Here is a 19,816-nt window from a genome sequence, read left to right as displayed (position 1 = left end):
CCCAAATGCAAATTCAGCATCAATTCTGTCCTATATGCATTCATTGTTGTACCTTAAGATTGGACATATCTCCAATGGAATTCAGGTTTTGACCAAGCCTGCTGTGCAAAGTAAACTACTCTCATGAAATCCCGCAGGTGAAAGTTCCCCCCTGAAAATGCACCCATTCTGAGGGATTCGTTTTAGGGATGAGCCTTCTTCTGGGTGAGTGAGGAGCTGGAGGAGAATCTAAGTTAGGTATTTATTTAGCTGCCTCTAGAGAAGGGGAAAGATGATGGCCGGCTGAGTTGTGGCTACTTGGAGTGCTTGGCCTCCCTTCTGTGAGCTGCCTCTCCGGCAATCATTCTTGGAATAGAACGAGCGAAAGGGAGATATACCTCGAGGGATGAGATGTGTGACATTTACCTGCTGATTGCATGCACAGCACACGGTACATCAGTGCTGGTTACATGATGTTTGTTTCACAGGGTGCACTGGAGAGAGAAACTGCATGTGTGCGTGGGCCCACAGGCTGTAGATGCTTTGACATTCCTGGCCAGTGGATTAAATCCTGTAAACGCCCTAGGCAGTCGAAACTTTGGAGGGCCCTCTCACAAATTATCTCCTAATACCGAATGCACTGGATTTTTTTTTCAAACTGACAGCTGCCAGAAGATGAGCTTTTAAGAGACAAACTGTCATTTGAATCTGATGCCTCTGGTTTTTGTACTTTAAGTTGTATTTTGATCCCTTGTCACGGGGCCCCTAAAAGGAGTGGGGCACATAGGCCTGGGCCTACTTTGCCTATTTGGTAATCCGGAACTGAGTACTGCATTCTCATCAGAGAAGTTAGGAATCCCTCCAAGCAGCACACTTCATTCGCAATGACTTGCACTACTGGTGTAAGTATAATGTAAGGCCCAGGACATTGCCATGGACGCCATGGAATTCGCATGGGAGGCTGCGGATGCACAAAGATGTGAAAACAATGCGACAAAAGTTGTCTCTGAAGATATTTCGGAGTTTGCCTTCCCCAGAGAAGCTGTGGCAGGCAGCTTTGTAAGTTCCTAGCCAATGCCCAGGGGGAAGAGAAAGGGAACTGGGTCACGGAGCACAGAAAAACGAATTTAGAACAGAGCCAATGAAAACTGAAGCAGGGCCATCGCCAGGCTCGAGAAGGTCCACAGCAGCAACAACGCTAGAAATAGAACCAAGTACGCACATTGATACAAATGTATCCGCAAGCTCTCTGAGTAGAAAGGAGGCGATTGAAGGAAGCACTGTTTCCATTATTGGCCGAGCACGTGCTAAAAGCTCGGAGAGGCTGCCCTTTCATCAGAAGTGTCTGGCTCAGAAACAGGGTGAAGCAGGGCAGAAAATGATTAAAAAAACACTGGGTGCCTGTAAGGATCATCAGTATACCCCTCAATCTGTAAGACCTAGAAGTTGTACCCGACGTGCATAATAAAAGACAAGTTTGTATATCTACAAATTATACTCGGCTACGGGGGTCAGAAGTAATTAGCAAACTGATGCAGGAAGAGAGTCTGGTAGTAATAAACAAATGAAGATTACAAAGAAATATATGCCAGATTGTGAGGGGGAAATAAACAATACCCACTGTATTGCAAACTAAATAAGACGACAAGGCACTATACAAATGGTGATCCAATCAGTAATTCAAGTTCAGTTCCAACTAAAGCTAACACAGATAGAGTAGAGTAATATCCAACTAAGGCTAACACAGATAGAGTAGAGTAATATCCAACTAAGGCTAACACAGATAGAGTAGAGTAATATCCAACTAAGGCTAACACAGATAGAGTAGAGAAATATATGTTTCAGTTGCTTTTGCTATGAGAAACAGGTAGAGAATCCGTCGTACTATGATGGCTTCTGCTGCGCTGTTGTGGAGAGTCACTGCCGAACTCTGTTCAGGAGGAGGGTTCTCCCTCTCTGTGGCATATTTAGCAGTTAAAGTTGCAACTTTCCTTTTCTGAAAAGGGGGTTTATATGGGGGAGGTCTGTCCTACTTATTTATCCTCATGCCAGACAAGCTTTGGTGTCCATTTTTGTTTTCACCTACTCTTCTTGTCTGAGGTCATATCATCCTCCTCTGTCGTACTGCGCTGATCAAACAAATCTTGAAGGAACGGGGACAATGAGGATCAGGAACCTGATACCTGTCTAGAGTCTTTATTTTAATGTGATCACGAAAATTAGATCGTCTTTCAGAAGACTGGCTGTGGAGGACCTCCGAAATGACTACCTTTCTGTGGTTGTTGTTTAGATTTATCCCATGTTTTTTTTTAACCAAAATCATATGCTGGTCTGGCATCTGACACTGCTTCACCTTTAACATTAGAAACAATAATTTTGAGACAACAGGAAATTTACCCAGAGGTTTCATCCCCAAATCTAGGGCAGAACATGCCCCATGTTGAGTCTGTATTTGCCCATTCAAATAGTCCCTAGCACATGGGGGAGGGCGTTATTAAACCAAGTCTGGTGCTCCCAGACGGTAACAGGAATTTTAACAAGTGCATATTGGCGATATGCAGCAGGTGCCTGGGGAGTTGTGCATTCATGAAAAGTATTATCATTAGCGCCAACAGCCAGAAATGTGACCCAGTAATAAAAAACTTCAAAGGGTAACACTGCATCCGCTTCTACAACAAAAATCACAGCAGCCCCAGCTACGGGGACTCCATGCTGTGTTAAATGTTGAGTTACAGCTGGGTGGCAGTTAACAGTAATAGCAATGGGTTGTGCCATAACTTATTTATAAAGGATTCAGAGCGCATCACAAACAGGGTGTACATCTTTTAATATTCAAGCTTGAAAAACCAAGAGAATTAGGTATTCCGTAAGAACTGTGAAGGGCATTGTAGGAAAGTAGGATCTGCTTCTTATAGTTACCCCCACTTTTTCCTTGATGTTACACTGTTTTGACTAGTCTGACTGGAATCCTGCTAATCAGGACCACAGTCTATCTGCTTTCTCCTTAAAATGTTATGCCATGTACTTTGGTACACTCCAGATTGGATACTGGGGTATCCTTATATGTCCTAGAATATAGTACCCAGGGCATAGGTACCCCGGAGGCCTTCATGGGCTGAAGCATGTATTATGCCACCCATGAGATGCCAAGCAAAATGGAACTATAGGTCTGCTACTGCAACCTGTGTAATCTGGTGCTTGCACCACTTACTTTAGATATAGGTTCAGTATATCTATAGACCGCTACACTTAAAACGTATAAGCCACCCTGTTGGGAAACGAGGCAGTATGTGTGAGGCCTGCACAAATAACATGACTACATTTGTCTTTCCCTGGGAACCAAACACCCATTTGTAGAGCCTGACTCTCAGAGGGTAGCATCGCAGAGCAGTCTAAGGCTTACTCAAGGGAGGTGGCGTGGGCTAGTAATCGCCATTACAGGTGCGCAGCAATAACACTCAATAATTGATTGTCCAGTCTGTACTTTGCTTTATAAAAGTAAGAGTACATTTATTAAACACACACACTACTCAATACTATGCACTAATTTACAAATATACATAAACTGTTGAAATTACTTTGTGACACTGCATAACATCTCCACCCCTCCCATGGGTGGGGGGTCTAGTACCACCACTCCCATGTCTGCACATCACCTTGCCCCCTAATGCAGTTAGTTGAACATAACCTGGGGCGACGGCCCTGCGCACTGGCATCATCCCAGTGGCAACCCACCCCATTACCTCAACAAGCATTTCAGATAGGCACACCTGTCCTGGTGACACTTAACCCGGACTGAGCATTTCCTACTGAAAATGAAGTATACACCTCTACATCTTAAGGGCTAACAGTCTTGGTTCTTCACCTAAGCGCAGCAGCAAGAATACATGTTTAAGCATCACTTTAGAATGACAGTACTCATCACATTTGCATTTACCCCCCCCCCTAAAGATATCATAGATGAAATCACAGGATTAAGCATATACAGCCAGACACCCTAGCAGGCATGTCTGGCAACCTAACCCCACTTTGCTTATGACATCACCTTACACAGGTACTTCACATTACACATTTGACTTTCAGTCCCTCTAAAAGAAATAACGTTAGTAAATGCATTTCTGGTGCAATTACACCTTTTCACCTCCAGGGGATTCCCTTCTCCAGACATCCCCAGCTCAGTCCTTCATCCCTTGGTGCACTTCTCAGTACACCCCCAGCTGTGGAGCAAAAGTTCCAGCCCAGGAGGTGTTCAAATGCTGGCTGAGCCCATGAAGGGACATTCTTTCCAAATCCCCATGAGACTTAGGGAGGGACTCCTCTTCTTCGTGCTGGGGGAGGCGGTGTTCTCCTGCAGCTCCCCCTGTATCTCGTCACACATGTGGTGGTGACCCCGTACTCCTGGGTCCACCACAACCAGAAGAACTGCTGTTTTTCCCTTGCAGGCCTATCCAGGCCTGCAAGGCATTATGGGGAGATTCTCCCATTCCCTGCGCATATTATAGCAGTGGCTCCCCCGCTGCTTCAGGGCTTCACCGCATCTTCCGCCCTCAATGGGGGGCCGGGTCCCACCTCGACCCCCATGTGAGTGTGTCCATTCCGGTCGGGGAGCCCACCCCCGGCAGCTCATCTTCCTTGCAGAGGCCCGGTCCCACCGGGCACTCCGAATTACCACATTGTTGGAGAGCAGCCTGAGGAGCCCACCCCTGGCTGCCCCCGCCGACTCCCCGACCGGCCAGTACCCTCGCATGCTGCCGCGGGGTCCAGCACATCTCTTCTGGTCTGCCCGCTCCTGAGGGCAGACACAGAGCTGTTGACAGGTCTGTCCAGACCTCGGGGGAGTACGACGGCATTCTCCCGCCTTCCTCCAGCCCTCAACTTGGAGCCTGGAGATCCACTCCCCGACTTAGTTTTGTGGCGCGGGCCCAGAGTTGTGATCCCTCGCCCCACCAGGGTACCTTCAAGGGGGCCATGGTGGGCTCCTGGCCCCCTTTGGCACTTTCACGGGGAGCGTGACAGCACTCCCCACCTTTACTTCCTCAGGGGGGCGCAGTGGAGCTCCCCCTCCTCCAACATCACCGGGGGCCAGGGTGGGCTCCTGGCCCCCTTGCTGGCCAATTTCACGGGGAGCACAATGGCGCTCCCCGTCTCTGCTTCCTCCTGGGGCAGCTCCCGGGACCTGACCCACCCCGGGGGCATAATTGCGACCAGCGGCTGTGCCCCACGCGCTTCATTGTCGGTCCCATCAGGGGTTAAAGGTCCCCTACCTTCTGGGGATCATATCTCCGCCCCCAGGCTACCGATTTGCACCATTCTGGCCTCCTCTCACTCCTGATGGCCAGCTCTTTGCCTCCAAGAGGGTGAACTTTAGCAGGGAGCTGTTTTCACTGGCTCCCTGTGCCAGCCTTTCACCTGGCTCTCCTCCTGGGTCTCCCTTCTCCCTGCGCAGAGGCCCAGGCTTCTGCTCACTGGTCCTGGCCTCCATACGTGGCACCAGGCAGGGTGCTGGGCCAGTCTGTTGGCTCTTCCTTCCAGCTGCCCATGGCGCCAGGCTCCATCACAAGTCTTCCTCAGCAGACCACACCCAACTCCCCCTGGAGCCCAGTGTGTGTGCTTGAGTGTTATATAAATAAATACACATTTTTATAACTGCTGTGTGGTTCTCCTTTCATTTAGTTTATATTAAAGGTGATATTCTGGTAAAACAAGCTGCTTTACATTCCTTCAAGATTGAGACTGAAGGTTGCTCTCCACAGCTACCACTAGGACAGCTTTCTAACGGTTATCTTTGGCCTCATACATCATAAGGGTCATTTGGACTGGTGCAAGGTGCCCACTTTAATTAGTGGACAGCATATACCAGGTCACCATCTCACAGATATTTCCCTAACACCACGACCAACTCTGATAAAAGGTACAAGGGTATTGTGAACAAGCACAAGGCTACTCAGGATTCCTGCAAGTAAGTACCTGTTCAAAACATTAGTGGCGCTATGTTGAAGGGATTCTACTCAAGAACAGAAGTATGCTTGGGATCATAGACCATCGCATGTAGGGACTGAGTTATCATAACACTTCAGTATCTACGAGCCAGAGACCTCACTTGCTCTCCTAACCTTACCAGCGAACCAAGTGCATTGGCACCCTAGAACATAGCACTCTCAATCCTCTCAGGAATTGCGGTTACAATGCACACCCTTTCACTCTCCCAATCGTACACATCCACAATAAAACAATCAAGAGACACAAAGGAAGTTTAGAATATTTATTCAAATTATTGTGTCGTAAAATGCAGTTTTAATACCACAATTGGAAAATAAATGCATATTAAAAATATTGTTAGCATGGTCAAAAAAACATATATCATAATAACCCTGTCAGGTTAGAAGACAGACTATCCTAAACCCTCATTCCTTTTACTGAAGCAAAATTATTAGATATCAAAGATCTCTGGGATTAATTTAAGACCCCATACCTTAGCCTTCATCCATGGATGTTCTACATTTCAGCTGACGTAGCAGTCTTACCTCACAGTCTTTGCTCAATGTGTTTGCTTAAACTTTTGTACTCAGTTATATGACAAGTCATGTGTGCTCACAAACAGCAGTTGCATTCTCATGTTGTGTCTAGGTGCTAGTGCCTGATCAGAGATATTAACAAAGGGCATTGTTGTTTGACCTTGAATATGGTATTCAGATTACATCCCAGGAAAGACCAGAACATCAACACACATGCAAGCTCTGTGTGAAAGTACAGTGTGGTGCAACAAGAAGGTTAATATAGTAAGGTGTGTAAATGAAAATTTGGCCTACAACATGCACAATTAGGCTAACATAGGGAAAACTATAATGATCCATGCAGGAAACACACAACTAGATTTACATACATCACTGACAAGAACAAAGAGATAAAGGGTTTTGTAAAGAGCATTTCTGATTTGAAACCTGAATTAAAAGATTTAGAAGCAAATAGGGTTTTAGGAACTTTAGGGAAGGGAGCTTCTGCTATAAGTAACTGGTTTGTATGCATTGGTAGTGGAATTCTAGGCACTATAATAAGACCTACTCTTATTCTTAGAATTTTCTTGATTTGCTTATCTGCTTTATATAAGGGATTTAGATGTTTGCAAGTATTAACAAAAAGGGAAGAAAAAAAGGGGCAGAGGAAGGAGCAAATGGAAATGGACGAGAAACAGTGTAAAGCTGACAAAGAAATTAAGGTTTTGCCAAACTTTAAGGGTAAGACGAGGGATTCAGCAGAGAAAGAAAGTGCTCCTTGCAGTAGCGGGCGTCACTGCTCGCACGTGGGGGGGCGAGTGGCGTTGTGCTGGGGGTGGGGAGGGTCACGGGGAGGTAGTGATTCACGCATATGAAAAAATAAATAAATAAACTTACCTTACGCAGGGTCCCACATCTCTGCTCCTACTCTTCTCATGGAAGTCGAGAAACAGAAAGCAGGCCCCACTGACCAACCACAACACTGCAATTCAGCAGTGTTATTGGTAAGCACCCAGGCTCCCCTGAGTGATCACAACGCTGCAGTGCAGCGTTGTGATTGGTTTTGAGCATCCTGGTTCAATGCTCAACCAGGGAATCTGGCCAGAGGTGTTCTCCACGCAGGCTGTAATGCAGCCTGCATGGAGAATGGGGAAAGTGTGCATGACTGTTCTAGGCGGCCCATGAGGGCCAACCAAACAGTCATTGAGCACTTAGGAGTGGCCAACCCACTCTTACCCTGCCCTGCTCTGAGAGTAGAGCAGCCCCGCCCACACGCCCTCAAAGCAGCAGGAAGTATAAAATTATAATAACTTAAAGTTATTATCATTTTATGTTTCTTCTCTGCACTGCTTAAAAGCAGTGGGGTGAAGATCCTCCACCATAGCAGCTGAGCCGCAACTAGTTTCTTGGGAATTCATTTGTGTTTCATGTGATGGGTATTCTAGCCACCAGAGTGGGAGGATTGGAAGAGTGAAAAATCTTTAGGTGTAATTAGAGACTGCAAGAGCACGATTGTGCTCTTCCTTTTGTAGGGGTGCATTATAATCGCGAGTAGTTTGCACCAACATTTATTCTTGTGGCCATTAGCATGGGGCAGTATAAGGTGTACTGTAATAATGTGATAGGTGTTGTGCTAGGTATATTTTCCATAGAAATGTGACTAAGTTAATTATGCAATAAACATGTGTTTAGTTGAAAACAATAATGTGCAGGAATTGTGTATGATGCTTACAATTAAACATGTATTTAATGTGCTTATGTAACACAGACCTAGAAATGCTCAGTAAAAATGTTCACTTGTATGTAGTGTGTGAAGCCTATGTGCTATTTCTTTATGTTGGCCAATTTCTGTAGGCCTGAAATGTATTCTCCCTGGAAGCTCTCGTATTTGAGATTTTAAAAGTTGACTTTCATGTGCATGTTAAATTTTTTCTGTTCTCACGTTACCATTGCAGGTGGAGAAATTCTTCTCTGTTAGTTAGAATTACGCTTTTGCTTTAGGGGTTAGGCTTAGGGACGAGAGGATACATTTGTACAAGGAGTGCTGATAATGTGATACAGTGTTCTTTCTCCCTGGAGAAAGCCTGGAAATGAAGGTCATCGAGCGAGGAGCTGGGAGTATCGAAACTGAGTGAAGAATCACCTATGAGGAGGTGCCCAGCGGAATGAGGCGATCAGATGATCAGTAATGGGCATGTTTTATGGTGTTGGAATTAGGGATAGTGCCCCGAGGGTTGAGTTAGGAGAAGAGAGGAGATGGATGGATGGAGAGGGAAGGGTCATCTTAGAACGAGCTCTGTAGCCTTGGGCTACTTGACCCATACAACGTGAGTGCATTTCTAAGGAAGGCTTCACGATCTGAGACCTTTTCCTGACTTGCCTGGGGAATTCTAAGTAGGGATGTCATGTTAGTGGTAGTGTAGGGACAGACTAACGCTTTATTCCTACGAACCTTCAATAAAGTCTGATCTTGACGTGGGGGCACTTATTGTCTGCGTTGTGATTTTGGAATTTGTCATTATTTTCATGATCCAGAGACTGAATATAGCACGAAGGTTTGGCTTTGTATTAGTTCCTTTTTTAATTTTAATTTTTTTGTATTTTTGATAAGCCAATAAAATAACATAATTGTACAAAATGGAATATTGCAGAATTAGGACAATCAATAATATAGAAAAAGAAATACATCAGGATTGTGTTCAAACATCATTACCTAAAGTTCATTATTATCTGATTCACAAGAGAAACATAAATCTGGTTAATTCCAACATGGGCATCAGTACATTCAGTACGAGGAAGAATAGAAAAGGTGGTACCCGAGAAAGAAGGTATACCGTGGAAAAGTGCCAGATGATCGACCATGGCTCCCCATATCTTTACCCGAGTCTACATTCTTGAGAGCACACAAACTGTGCTCTAGGTTGCATATGGCATATAGCCTTCCTCTGTACATTTCAAAGAACAGTGGTTCCTTCTGCTGCTGCAGTGACGCTACATATAATCGGACCACAGCTACTGCTAGGAAGATTAAATATATAAATTGATATATCTTGTGATTGGTCATTGAGCCTTCCAGAACTCCCAGTAGTATAACCATCGTTGTAATTGTAGTCTGTGCCCCAGTTATTTCCATCAGGAAAACCTCCATCCCACCAATCAGATGTCTCAGCTCTGGGCATGCAAAGAACATGTGTAGACTATCAGCCGGATCCATGTACACTTGCCATTGTTTGACCCGCCCCATTGAGAGATTTTTGCAGGGGTGTAGTATAGGTTGAAAATGGTCTTATAATGCAGTGTTTTAAGGCTGGAGGATCTTCTCGTCCAGAGCGATACAACCTTGTAAGATTTTGCCTCCCTGAGACAGTCTGGCGTTCCATTTATAATTTTGTGCCTCCAGATCATCTTGCTGTATTTTAATAAGAGCTTGGTATAAGACATAAATCTTCGCAGGCCCCCTAACTGCCTGTATAAGATTCTTTTTTGGGGCTAACCCTTATAAATATAATTTCTTTAGTAAATAATCCTGAATCTGTAAGTATTGTAAAAAGTCAATTTTAGGCAGATCAAATTCCGTGGCCAAACAGGAATAATACCGGACACTACTACTATCAACTAGGTTCCCCAAGATGACTATACCCTGTTGTCTCCATCTGGCCACAGTGGTGTCCCAAAAGATGGATGGTAATAATGATGAAGCTGAGATAGGCGTATAACGGCAGATCCTACCAATCTGCTGGCACCTCCGAACCTACTGCCATACCTTGCTGCAGCATGAACCACCTTAAAGAGGGTTTTCTTATAATAACTAGGTTCTAGATTTTGAAAGAAGCCCCTCTCCGCCTCTGAATCCAACAGCATTTGAAAAATATGCAGAGTCTCGGCTACTTTGGTTTCCCCTTCACCCACCAGTAAGATTTGCATGTGCTGGTGTAGACAGGCCCAGTAGTAAAACGAGAAATTAGGTTCAGCCCAGCCCCGCGAAATCAGGGTAAATTCGTATACTGTATTATTTCCGATGTAGTTCTACACCTTCATCTTGAGGTGCTTGTATGTCCAGTTATTTTTGGCTTTGTAATAAATCGATTAACCTAGAACCTGGAGTCTGTGATTCTTCGGAGTCATGAATTATTGTGCTTTGAAGCTGACGTGACAAGTTATTTCTCCCCTCAACACTTCTAAGCAGGCACCAACCGTCCATTGACCGAGGGTTCCAGAGTATATTGGGAACAGGGAACCCGGCCCCATCAAAACTTATAAGCAAAATGTGATTTACATTGCTAAATAATGTGTGCTTTCATCATATTTAGTCATTATGAGCAGCACCAGAGTTAACATGATTCAAAACTTAACAAATAACCATTTTCCGATTGTCATCTTTGAAGTGTCGTCTTTTTAAAAAAAATTATTCTTTTTATTAACAAAACGACAAAGAAAAACGTCAGGTGACATTAGAATCTCCGACTGTTTTGTAAGTACATCTCCATACATTCAAAATAATAGATTCAAAATGTGGGTAATGGATCAAGGGGACACATGCACCTCCACTTCCTCTGGACACCTCAGGGGCATGAAGTGTTGTCTTTAAATGTAAAAGGTTGAAAGGCCTGCACATTCCCTATTTGTTTGCTTCGTGCATTATGAGTTTTTCTATTGCATATGTTGTGTTTTTCCAGATGCCTTCAATTAGCTAATGAATAGGTATTTGTTATGTATTAGATGACTGATAGTGAGGTTCTCTTTTAAGAAGATGCCAGTGTGGGAGAGTGACTTGTGGGAAGAGCTGATTGTAGCCAACAGTCTGTCCAGTGTAACAATTCAAGAACATAGTCATGCATGCATCATTGTTTAGACTTGAGAAAATGAGGAGTATACTTGCTCTCAGAGTCTCAAGAGAGCTAACTGGTTTCTAAGAGTGGAAAGAAGCCGAAATGCTGCAAATGATGTTTTGTAGTGAGGTCCTCATTGACTCACTTTTGTTCTCCATGTTATTTTGATATTTTACATGTTTTAGCAGGCTTCAATTTAGAGATGTTATGTTTATACAATATTATTCGAGGAAGGAGCTGTATATGCTGCTTGTTTTTAAAAAGCCTTTCCTGTGACATAATTTGTACACTTTGTTTAAGGCTAAGAACAGAAGAAGATATCCTAGTGCTTGGTTGCCCACCCGGAGACTGCTTCTAATTCTAGACATATCAATGCATCCGAACTGTGCCTCTATGACTGTGGTTTTATTATATAAGCAGTGCACTGTCCCTTTACAGGTCTGAGGGGCACTCCAGCCATGATGGTCCGAGAATGAATGCTGTGTTCGACATGCAGCTCTGCTAACGCTGATCGTCCATCCTGATCCTGCAGAGAGGGATTGCCAATCCTACTCCAGACCAAGTCATCCTGGTATGGGGTCTCAGGCTAACATTAACGATACGGCCGAGGGTACAGCCGCTATGCTCTCGGAGTAGGGGGTAGTGATAGGTAGGGATATCTGTATATCTATAAGACATCAGACTGTCATGGTTGAACCGTTTATTCTTTTCACCTTGTTTGTAATGCTGGTTAATTTGCTTTGTTTTAGCTGCCTAATAGTCGCAGCTCATTCTTGCAAGAATACAATTCTTTCAATAAATGTATTTCCATGATTCCCTTGGGATAAGAGTGTAATATTCGAAGTTGCCAAAATCACCTGCCACCCCAAGAAGGTTAAGGGATTTGGGTGAAGCACTGTGAGCTAGCTAGGAATTGGGCCAACAGTCTCTTTGGGCCTGCAGTCTCTGATGGAGTAGATGGACTCAGTCTCTGCATTGTGACATTATGTTGTCATATACACAGTCCTACCTTTTTTAGTGGGAACCGTATAACATGGCGCCACCAACGTTCTAATGTCAGGTACCTATTTACCGGGTCTCCTAAGTAGTTCCTGTGTGTGCCCAAGGTACCTTTGTCACCTTTAAACTAAATGCCCATGGTGTTAGGGACAAATGCCCCTCGCTAATATAGGAAGTACTTATATTAGCCTGTAGGTTGTTTGAGTTTGAACTTTTAAAAGGATACCCCACCATAGTTATTCCCTTTCTGAATTCCATTCTTCTATATTGGTGAATGTAATTAATTTTCCTGTTAATTGAAGACAGCACATCTAATAATACATGGGCTTCAAAATGAGGGTGGAGATGTTACCGTTGTGGTAGAGGCTCACGAAGCTTATAGAACTGAAGAATTCTTCTAACTGGTTACTTTTCATGCAATAAATGAAAGCACAAAAATATTTCACAATTGCAATGAAGCTAGCTTACCAGGCCGAAGCAGAATTAGATGAGTCCATATTGCTCTCGAAAATTTGTGAGTCAATTAGGGCCCTGGCAACAAGCAAGTCCACAGGGACGGATGGCCTACCAGCTGAATACTACAAAGCCTATGCCTCGCTTTGTGCTTCTCAATTGCTTGCCCTCTATGAAGCGTCCCTCTCAGCTGCCTCCCTCCCCGAGTCATTGTGCAAGGCCCTGCTCATCTCTTTACCTTATTCTGACAGAGATCCCACTGCCCTAGGTTCCTACTAACCCCTGGCATTGTTCAACACTGACTATCACATCTTGGCCAGAATTCTAGCGGACCATTTGGCGCCCTTAGTCCCATCTCTCAATGTGGGCAGGGGGGTGACAATAAATTTTCGGCACCGGGTACCACCTGACCTTGCTACAACTCTGGATTAAGATTCAAGAACCCACGCTCTATTACCCCTGTGGGGTCTCAGACACGTTTGTGGAACACCACTTTGATAACTTCCATACCAGCTGGAGGCAGAGATAGTAAATGTGGAATTAGCATTTACTTAATTGAACAATAAGGAGTGGTATAATGTAGTCGCACCCCATCAAATCCTATGCTTCCAAGAGACCTGTGAAGTGGACCCCATTTTTGTTAATGGCTATCGATGTTTTACCTCATTGGCCATCCCATTGAGCAAGGACAGAGCTAAAGGGGGACTTTTGACATGAATATCTGACACTATCTTATTCAAAGTGGAATGCTTTATTAATGAATCACCACATTTCCACATCATTATACTAGATAGCAACCATAGCTTAAATTGGTTGTCAATAAATCATTATAAAAAAAATGTGTGACCCCAGAGGAGGTGGTAAAGGACCTTGAAGAAACATTAGAGGACCAAATACTTACACAAGCAAAACCACTTTATTGTACATGGGCGGGCGACTTTAAAATAGCAAAATGCACGAACTGAGACTATTGCATGTGCCAACAAATCTTACAAAATGACGGCTTAAATGATCACTTCACCAACACCACCTATGTAAATGCTCTGAATAATCTTTTATCGGTATGGCAGTTGGAGATTAGGACACGTAGAACCCACAACACTGGCCAACAATTCTGACTTTTTACAGGGGTGAAGCCACCGCTGTGATAGATTACATAATAACATCTACATCTAGCAAGAATAATCAAGCAGAGGTAAACATAAGGATGACAGAATTTAGTGATCGTGCTAACATTTCCCTAATGCTGCCTTGGAAGCCAAATGTATAACTAAAAATAGTACCATAATCCCAAAACCTGTCTTAGCTAGAAGAAACTGCCTCTCCTTAAAATGGAGCAAGGTTGACGAAGGGCTCTTTTTCTCCCAATTAATACAGACAAAGAAATGATTAGGTTACTTTTTGCTTAAATCATCTAACAAATAAACCCCAAGTAGTCACAGCATTTTTGAAGATATTAGAAGGCGTTAAGGAACAACGAACTTGCCCCTCGGGTACCGTTAAACAGCTGCAAAATCTCTGGTTTGATAATACCTACTCAAAAGCCTCTGTCAACTTTCGCCAGGCCTTAAAAGTTAACCCAAGGGATGAATTGCAAATCAAAAATCTGAGAGAGATCTATAAAAGTGCTGTGAAAAATCGGAAAAAACAACTAAGATCAGAAGCATGGGAAAACCTAAGGATAGCAGCCAATGACAGTGATACTAAATCCTTCTGAGAAGTGGTTAATGCACCATTTCTACAAGAAGCAGAGGTTCCCTTTACAGAAGTATGCATGGACGAAAATACATGGATAGATCACTTTAAAAAAAATCTTCCAAAAGCCGAATATAAGTCTCGCTGTAGAACGGGCAGACAGGACAAGACATACTTGCCCCCTAGTTTTTAATATGGATGAGGTAGAGTGTGCACTGCTGCAAGCTTCATCATTAAAGGTAGCAGGCCCCGATGAGGTACCTGTTGACATATTCCTGAATTATAGAACCTTCTGGGTCCCTCTCCTCACTTTAGTATTCAATGCTATTGGCATTGATGCTCCCCATCCATCATGGAAACAGTCCATTATCATACCAATATTCAAAATGGAGATTGTTCCAATCCTGCTAACTATCAGCCAATTGTGTTAATTGATAGTACGGCAAAGAAAATGGGCCGAATATTGATAAACAGAATGGAAGACTGGGCACGTGAGAAGGGGATCCTGGCGGAGGTCCATTACAGATTCAGGAAAGGCAGAGGGACTGTGGATCAATGTCTTAACTTGGCTCTCTTAGCAAGGCAGTACACACAGGCCAAGCAAGAGAATCTCTATATGGCATTCATGGATCTCTCTGGCACATTCGACTGCATTAACCATATGTTGTGGCAAGTCATGGAGCAATTGTATGCAGATGCTACAGCAAAGGTTAGCCCCAGTAGGCAGGGTGAATGCACTAGACCCTTAACATAACAAATGGTGTAAGGCAGGGCTGCATACTCGTGCCCTTCCTGTTCTCCTTGTACACCAGTAAATAGCATGAGTACCTGGTTGAAAAGGTAACAGACACCCCGATTGCAAGTACAATGCGATTCCCCATCCTGCTGTATGCAGACAACGCAGTCCTGCTGTCCTGAACTCCCCTAGCCCTACAAAAATGCATCACATAGTATGTATCTTTTATGAGAAATCTTGATTTATACGTGAACAAAGCAAAGTCTTTTATTAAGTGTATTGGGAAAAGCAAAAAGAAAGGAAATTATGCTATCACACAGAGAAAAGTTGATATTGTAGCTAATTTCTCATATCTAGGCATTACCTTTGATATTAATTTATTTTGGAAAACATTGCTGTCTTCGAGGGCCACAATGATGAATAAAAGTATAGCTGCAATCTTCAGGTTTGCATCGAACTTGGGAACAAAAGAATACCAGAGATGGTTAAAATCTACCTGACAAACATTGTTTCTGTGGCTACATATGGGGGAGCGATTTGGGGTATAACCAATGTGGACACCCTTCAAAAAATAGATGATAGGTTCACCAAGAGGTCACTGTCCGCCCCTAAGGCGTGTACCAATGTAATTACACACAAATAATTAGGCTTACCCTATATTTCCAATACAATGAAACTGGCTCCCTTGCTACTTTGTTTCTCAATTTGGAAACGGGAAGCAGTACAGATAAATCAATGTATTATAAAGGATATCATGAAATTGGCTTATGGGGTTAAAATAACATGGCTAAATTATATAAGGTGCACTCTGGACTCGCTGGGGTTGGTGGTATGATGACCCCGTGCAATATGAATCCTTTTCAAAGGCGAAACTAATAAATTATTTTTTAGAGCAATGTGCAAAAGAAAGAGAGCAGAGAAATAAAGATAAAGCCACATTATTTGCATATAATAAGAGACCCCCTTTGGTTCATGGTCTATCCTCGTATCTTGCTTGTGTGACCAATAATTGTCATTGTTTCATTTTAATAAGGTTTAGGTTAGGGTATGTAACTTTAAGGCTGGGTTTCCCAGCGAATGTGTACTCAGAGACACAACTGGGACGATGTCCGGGTGATACCCGATCAAAACAAGCAATTATACACATATTGTTTTTTCTGCCATTTTTATGAAACAGAGAAGAAAAGTTTTATCATCCCCTTTCTGAAGAAATTGTGTTTGCGTAATTACATTATAGCACGGTCTGTTATGTTACAATTATAGACTCCATATGTTTGCCAGATGGTGGCCTCGTTTTTGTCTACAGCACTAAAAACTTGTAGATTAGCAAACATATGATTAAATCTTAAAACCTGTATAATATGCACAGCCCGAACAAATCTAAATGTATTAAGATGCAGATGAACTAGTGAAGTGATGTATATGCTGTTTCAAGGGTTTTAGGATACATTCTTAGATATCAGACTTTTTATGATAGCTTATTGATATGTTTGTATATTTTTATCTGAACTTTTTATGCATTTGTTTCTAAATGCTAACTGAAGTATTAATTGATTGATTGATTGACTTAATGGAACAATTAAATTCTATAGTCAGTCCAACTGAGGCAGGTTTTTTGCCCCAGGCAAGTTGTTTGATTAGGTATTTTTATCTCAGTTGGTGTCATAGGTTCCTCTAGGGTATTTTTCTGTATCTGAGTTGGAGTTGGAGATTCAATTGTATCCAAGTAAGACTTAATCTGGTTTGAGTGAGTCCTGTATAGTAGGGACCTAATACAGTCCAGCGTAACAATCAGTAACAGTGTGAATAATGATGCGGTGCAGGCAATGGGGTAACCTAAAATGATGCCCCCCCCCTGCAGAATGTGAAGAGGGCCTCCGAGTCTCCCATATCTCGCACATATTCATTAATCTTGGCCTCCACGAGTGTCCCCAGAAGGGTCTCTTTGCCCCCTGCACCACATGGGGGTTTAGGGGACTGTGTTTCATCCCTGGCTGTAAGTGCAAGATCTTGCCCATGTCAGTGTACATCTCACTGATTGGTTTTCAGGTTTTCAAGGAAGAGAGTCACCAAGCCCTCTACATGCTGTCTTGTTAAATAGCCCCTGTCTTTGAGATACCTCATGCTCTCTGTTCCGAATATTTGGTTCTAGCTTGTTGCATCTGGAGTAACACCTATGGATCTCCCAGGAGATCTTTTTGGGTCTCCCCGAGTTTCTTTAATTGCTGTCCCAGTACCAGGTTTACTGTATACAAGGGCTTAATATAAATCAGATGAAAAACTGCTTTCAAAGCTTTCCTTTCGATGGGCGTGTTTTACACTGGGCCTTCATTGATTGAAAGAAGTCTGTTATTCCATCCTTTATTGTACTATTGAAAGCTGCAGCTTGCAGTGCAGTTACTTGCAGCTTCACCATGATCTGTTTACCCCACTCTAGTTTCATCATAAAGGACCATGATCGCATAATGCAATGTCTTCTCATTGATGAACGAGTGCTGGGCAGGACTGAGTGACTGCTAGCCTAACTAGAAGCCATCAGGCTATGATGTCAGTGATAAAGAAGCAACTTATACTGACTGTGCCATCGGAGGTTGAAGAGAACTTAGTATTACAGATCAATTGGCACCCATAAACCTCTGAAATACATAATAAGCCTTCTATTCTCCCAATGGTATTTTGTTCTAACTTTGTTCACACATAGTCTTTATCATATTACAAACAGTTTCTTTCTGGTATTCCGTAGAAGTTATGGACCTTGGTGCTTCAGTTGCAGGGTTTGAGCACAGAGGTACACACACAGGACTATTTCTTTTTCTCACCATTTTATTTTGGGATACCACCCATCCCTCACCCTCTTTACATGATTGAGGTTTTGAAGTATGCTCACACTTTTAGTTTTTGACAGCTCAACGTCTTTTGTTTCTCTGTTAATATTATGTAATTTATCAGAATGATGAATGGCTAATTTGGCTTTGCTGGGCTACAAGTAGTGGTCTTCAAGTCACATTAAACTTCCCAAGAACTCGCCGATCTAATTTGCCAACCTGCTTTTCAGAATCTTCAAATGCCTACTTATTTTGAGACTGGGAGATGTTGGTCAGAAAGTGAAGCCCCCCTACAGCAAGTCTTTGTTAAGACTTGAGGAGTCGTGGTATGCTTTGTTACAACACAGTCGTTGTAACGACCGCTTTGTAATTGCCTGCGGGAGGGGGGGGGGGAGAGAATGCATAGTAAGGTGGCATATTCTGTAGACATTGTTCAATCATCGGTGTTCAGTTTTGGGACGACTACTTTTTTTTCAGAGAGCCTGGAGTCGAAGAGACAAGAATTTATCTTATGAGTGCTTATCCGTTTCATTAGGAACTTTCAGAATATTTGTATTAAGCAGTTTATATGGAACCATTTCCTTTAATGCGTACATGTGTTATTTATGGCTGTTTTTAAGATAGTTGCATATGTGTTATATATTATTTTTTTTGCTTTCCTGTTTATTTTAAATTAATCACATTGAAGAAAGAAAGAAAATAAATTTCTCTTTAACTGCAGTTAAGCAAGAGCAAAACAGCGACCCAGCAGAAAGACACTGATATAAGAGTAAAATAGCAGCAATTTACTATACATACCTACTTCCCCCAGTATCCAACTCTTGTGTAGACTGTTCAGAAAACAAACTGGTGCCTGAGAAGCTGACATCAAGAAATCACTGACAGCTAAATTCATGATGAAGTAGTTTGGGGGTGTTCTCAGCCTCTTGTTGCTAAAATAAAAATAGGGCAAATCACTAAGATGTAGTTGTCTTTGCGTCAAATCATTGAAAAGGAATACAGATTGATGAGCATTTTTTGACGAGTATCATTGGCTTAAAAAAAAGCATTAGAAATGCAGGGCCAATAGGGCTGGTTAATAACCAAAAGGGTCTGCTGGCTCTTAATAAGTTATCATAAATTTACTCTATCACTCATACTTGCACTCATACTTCCAGGCATTTGCCCACTGACTCATTCCTGCATTCAACCACTTACTTATTCATAATGAAACAGACACAGAAACTCAACAAATATATGGAAGGTAAATTGAAAGAATAAAAGCAGAAAGGAAAAAACGTCACTGCCTATGCTTGCAACACAAAAATAAAATTTAACAAAGCAGTGGAAAGCCACCTTGGAATTGTATGGTAGTTAGTGTATTGTTGTTTAAAAGTTCCAATGGAGCTGCCACGTTTAGTAGCAATGTTTTTGGTATCTTGGAGCAGTAAAACTGTGATACACTATGCACAATAACATTCCAAAATGGTGCTCGCTAAACATAACACTGTCTGGTCAACTACAAATGCTAAAGTGTATCACTGTTGAACTGCTACAAGGTGGACAGCTTCCAAATAGGTGGGCAGTTCTGGAATATATGTGAAATTATTATAGCATCCAGGCAAATATATCTACCGGTTGCAGTAAATACCTCACCCTTTTCCAGCATATTCAAAATCGGGTTCAGCAATTTAATTTTCAACCAGCTATCTTTTTTACCTTCAGCCTTGTTTGGTGAATGTTTGATGTTCATCCCTCACTATCTTTCAGGTTTATAATCTCCCCAACTAATTACTTTAGTAAAAAATGGGAGAAAGATATATATTT

General features: G+C 42.7%; 1 protein-coding gene across 1 annotated transcript in view; it reads right to left on the bottom strand.

Annotated features, from left to right (window-relative positions):
- LOC147728045 (melanopsin-B-like) overlaps window positions 1-18,942 on the bottom strand; it is an 845,284-nt gene extending 826,342 nt beyond the window's left edge. Inside the window, exon 1 of the mRNA XM_086963227.1 lies at window positions 18,809-18,942. Coding sequence (XP_086819353.1) covers window positions 18,809-18,905 — 97 coding nt within the window. The 5' untranslated portion in view covers window positions 18,906-18,942. The remainder of the gene's footprint in view (window positions 1-18,808) is intronic.
- Window positions 18,943-19,816: the final 874 nt, after the last annotated feature.

Source organism: Lissotriton vulgaris, chromosome 3_1, assembly GCF_964263255.1.
Source record: "Lissotriton vulgaris chromosome 3_1, aLisVul1.2, whole genome shotgun sequence".
NCBI lineage: Eukaryota > Metazoa > Chordata > Amphibia > Caudata > Salamandridae > Lissotriton > Lissotriton vulgaris.
The sequence above is the reverse complement of the archived record's forward strand: the minus strand, read 5'-3'. Positions and strand labels throughout refer to the sequence as shown.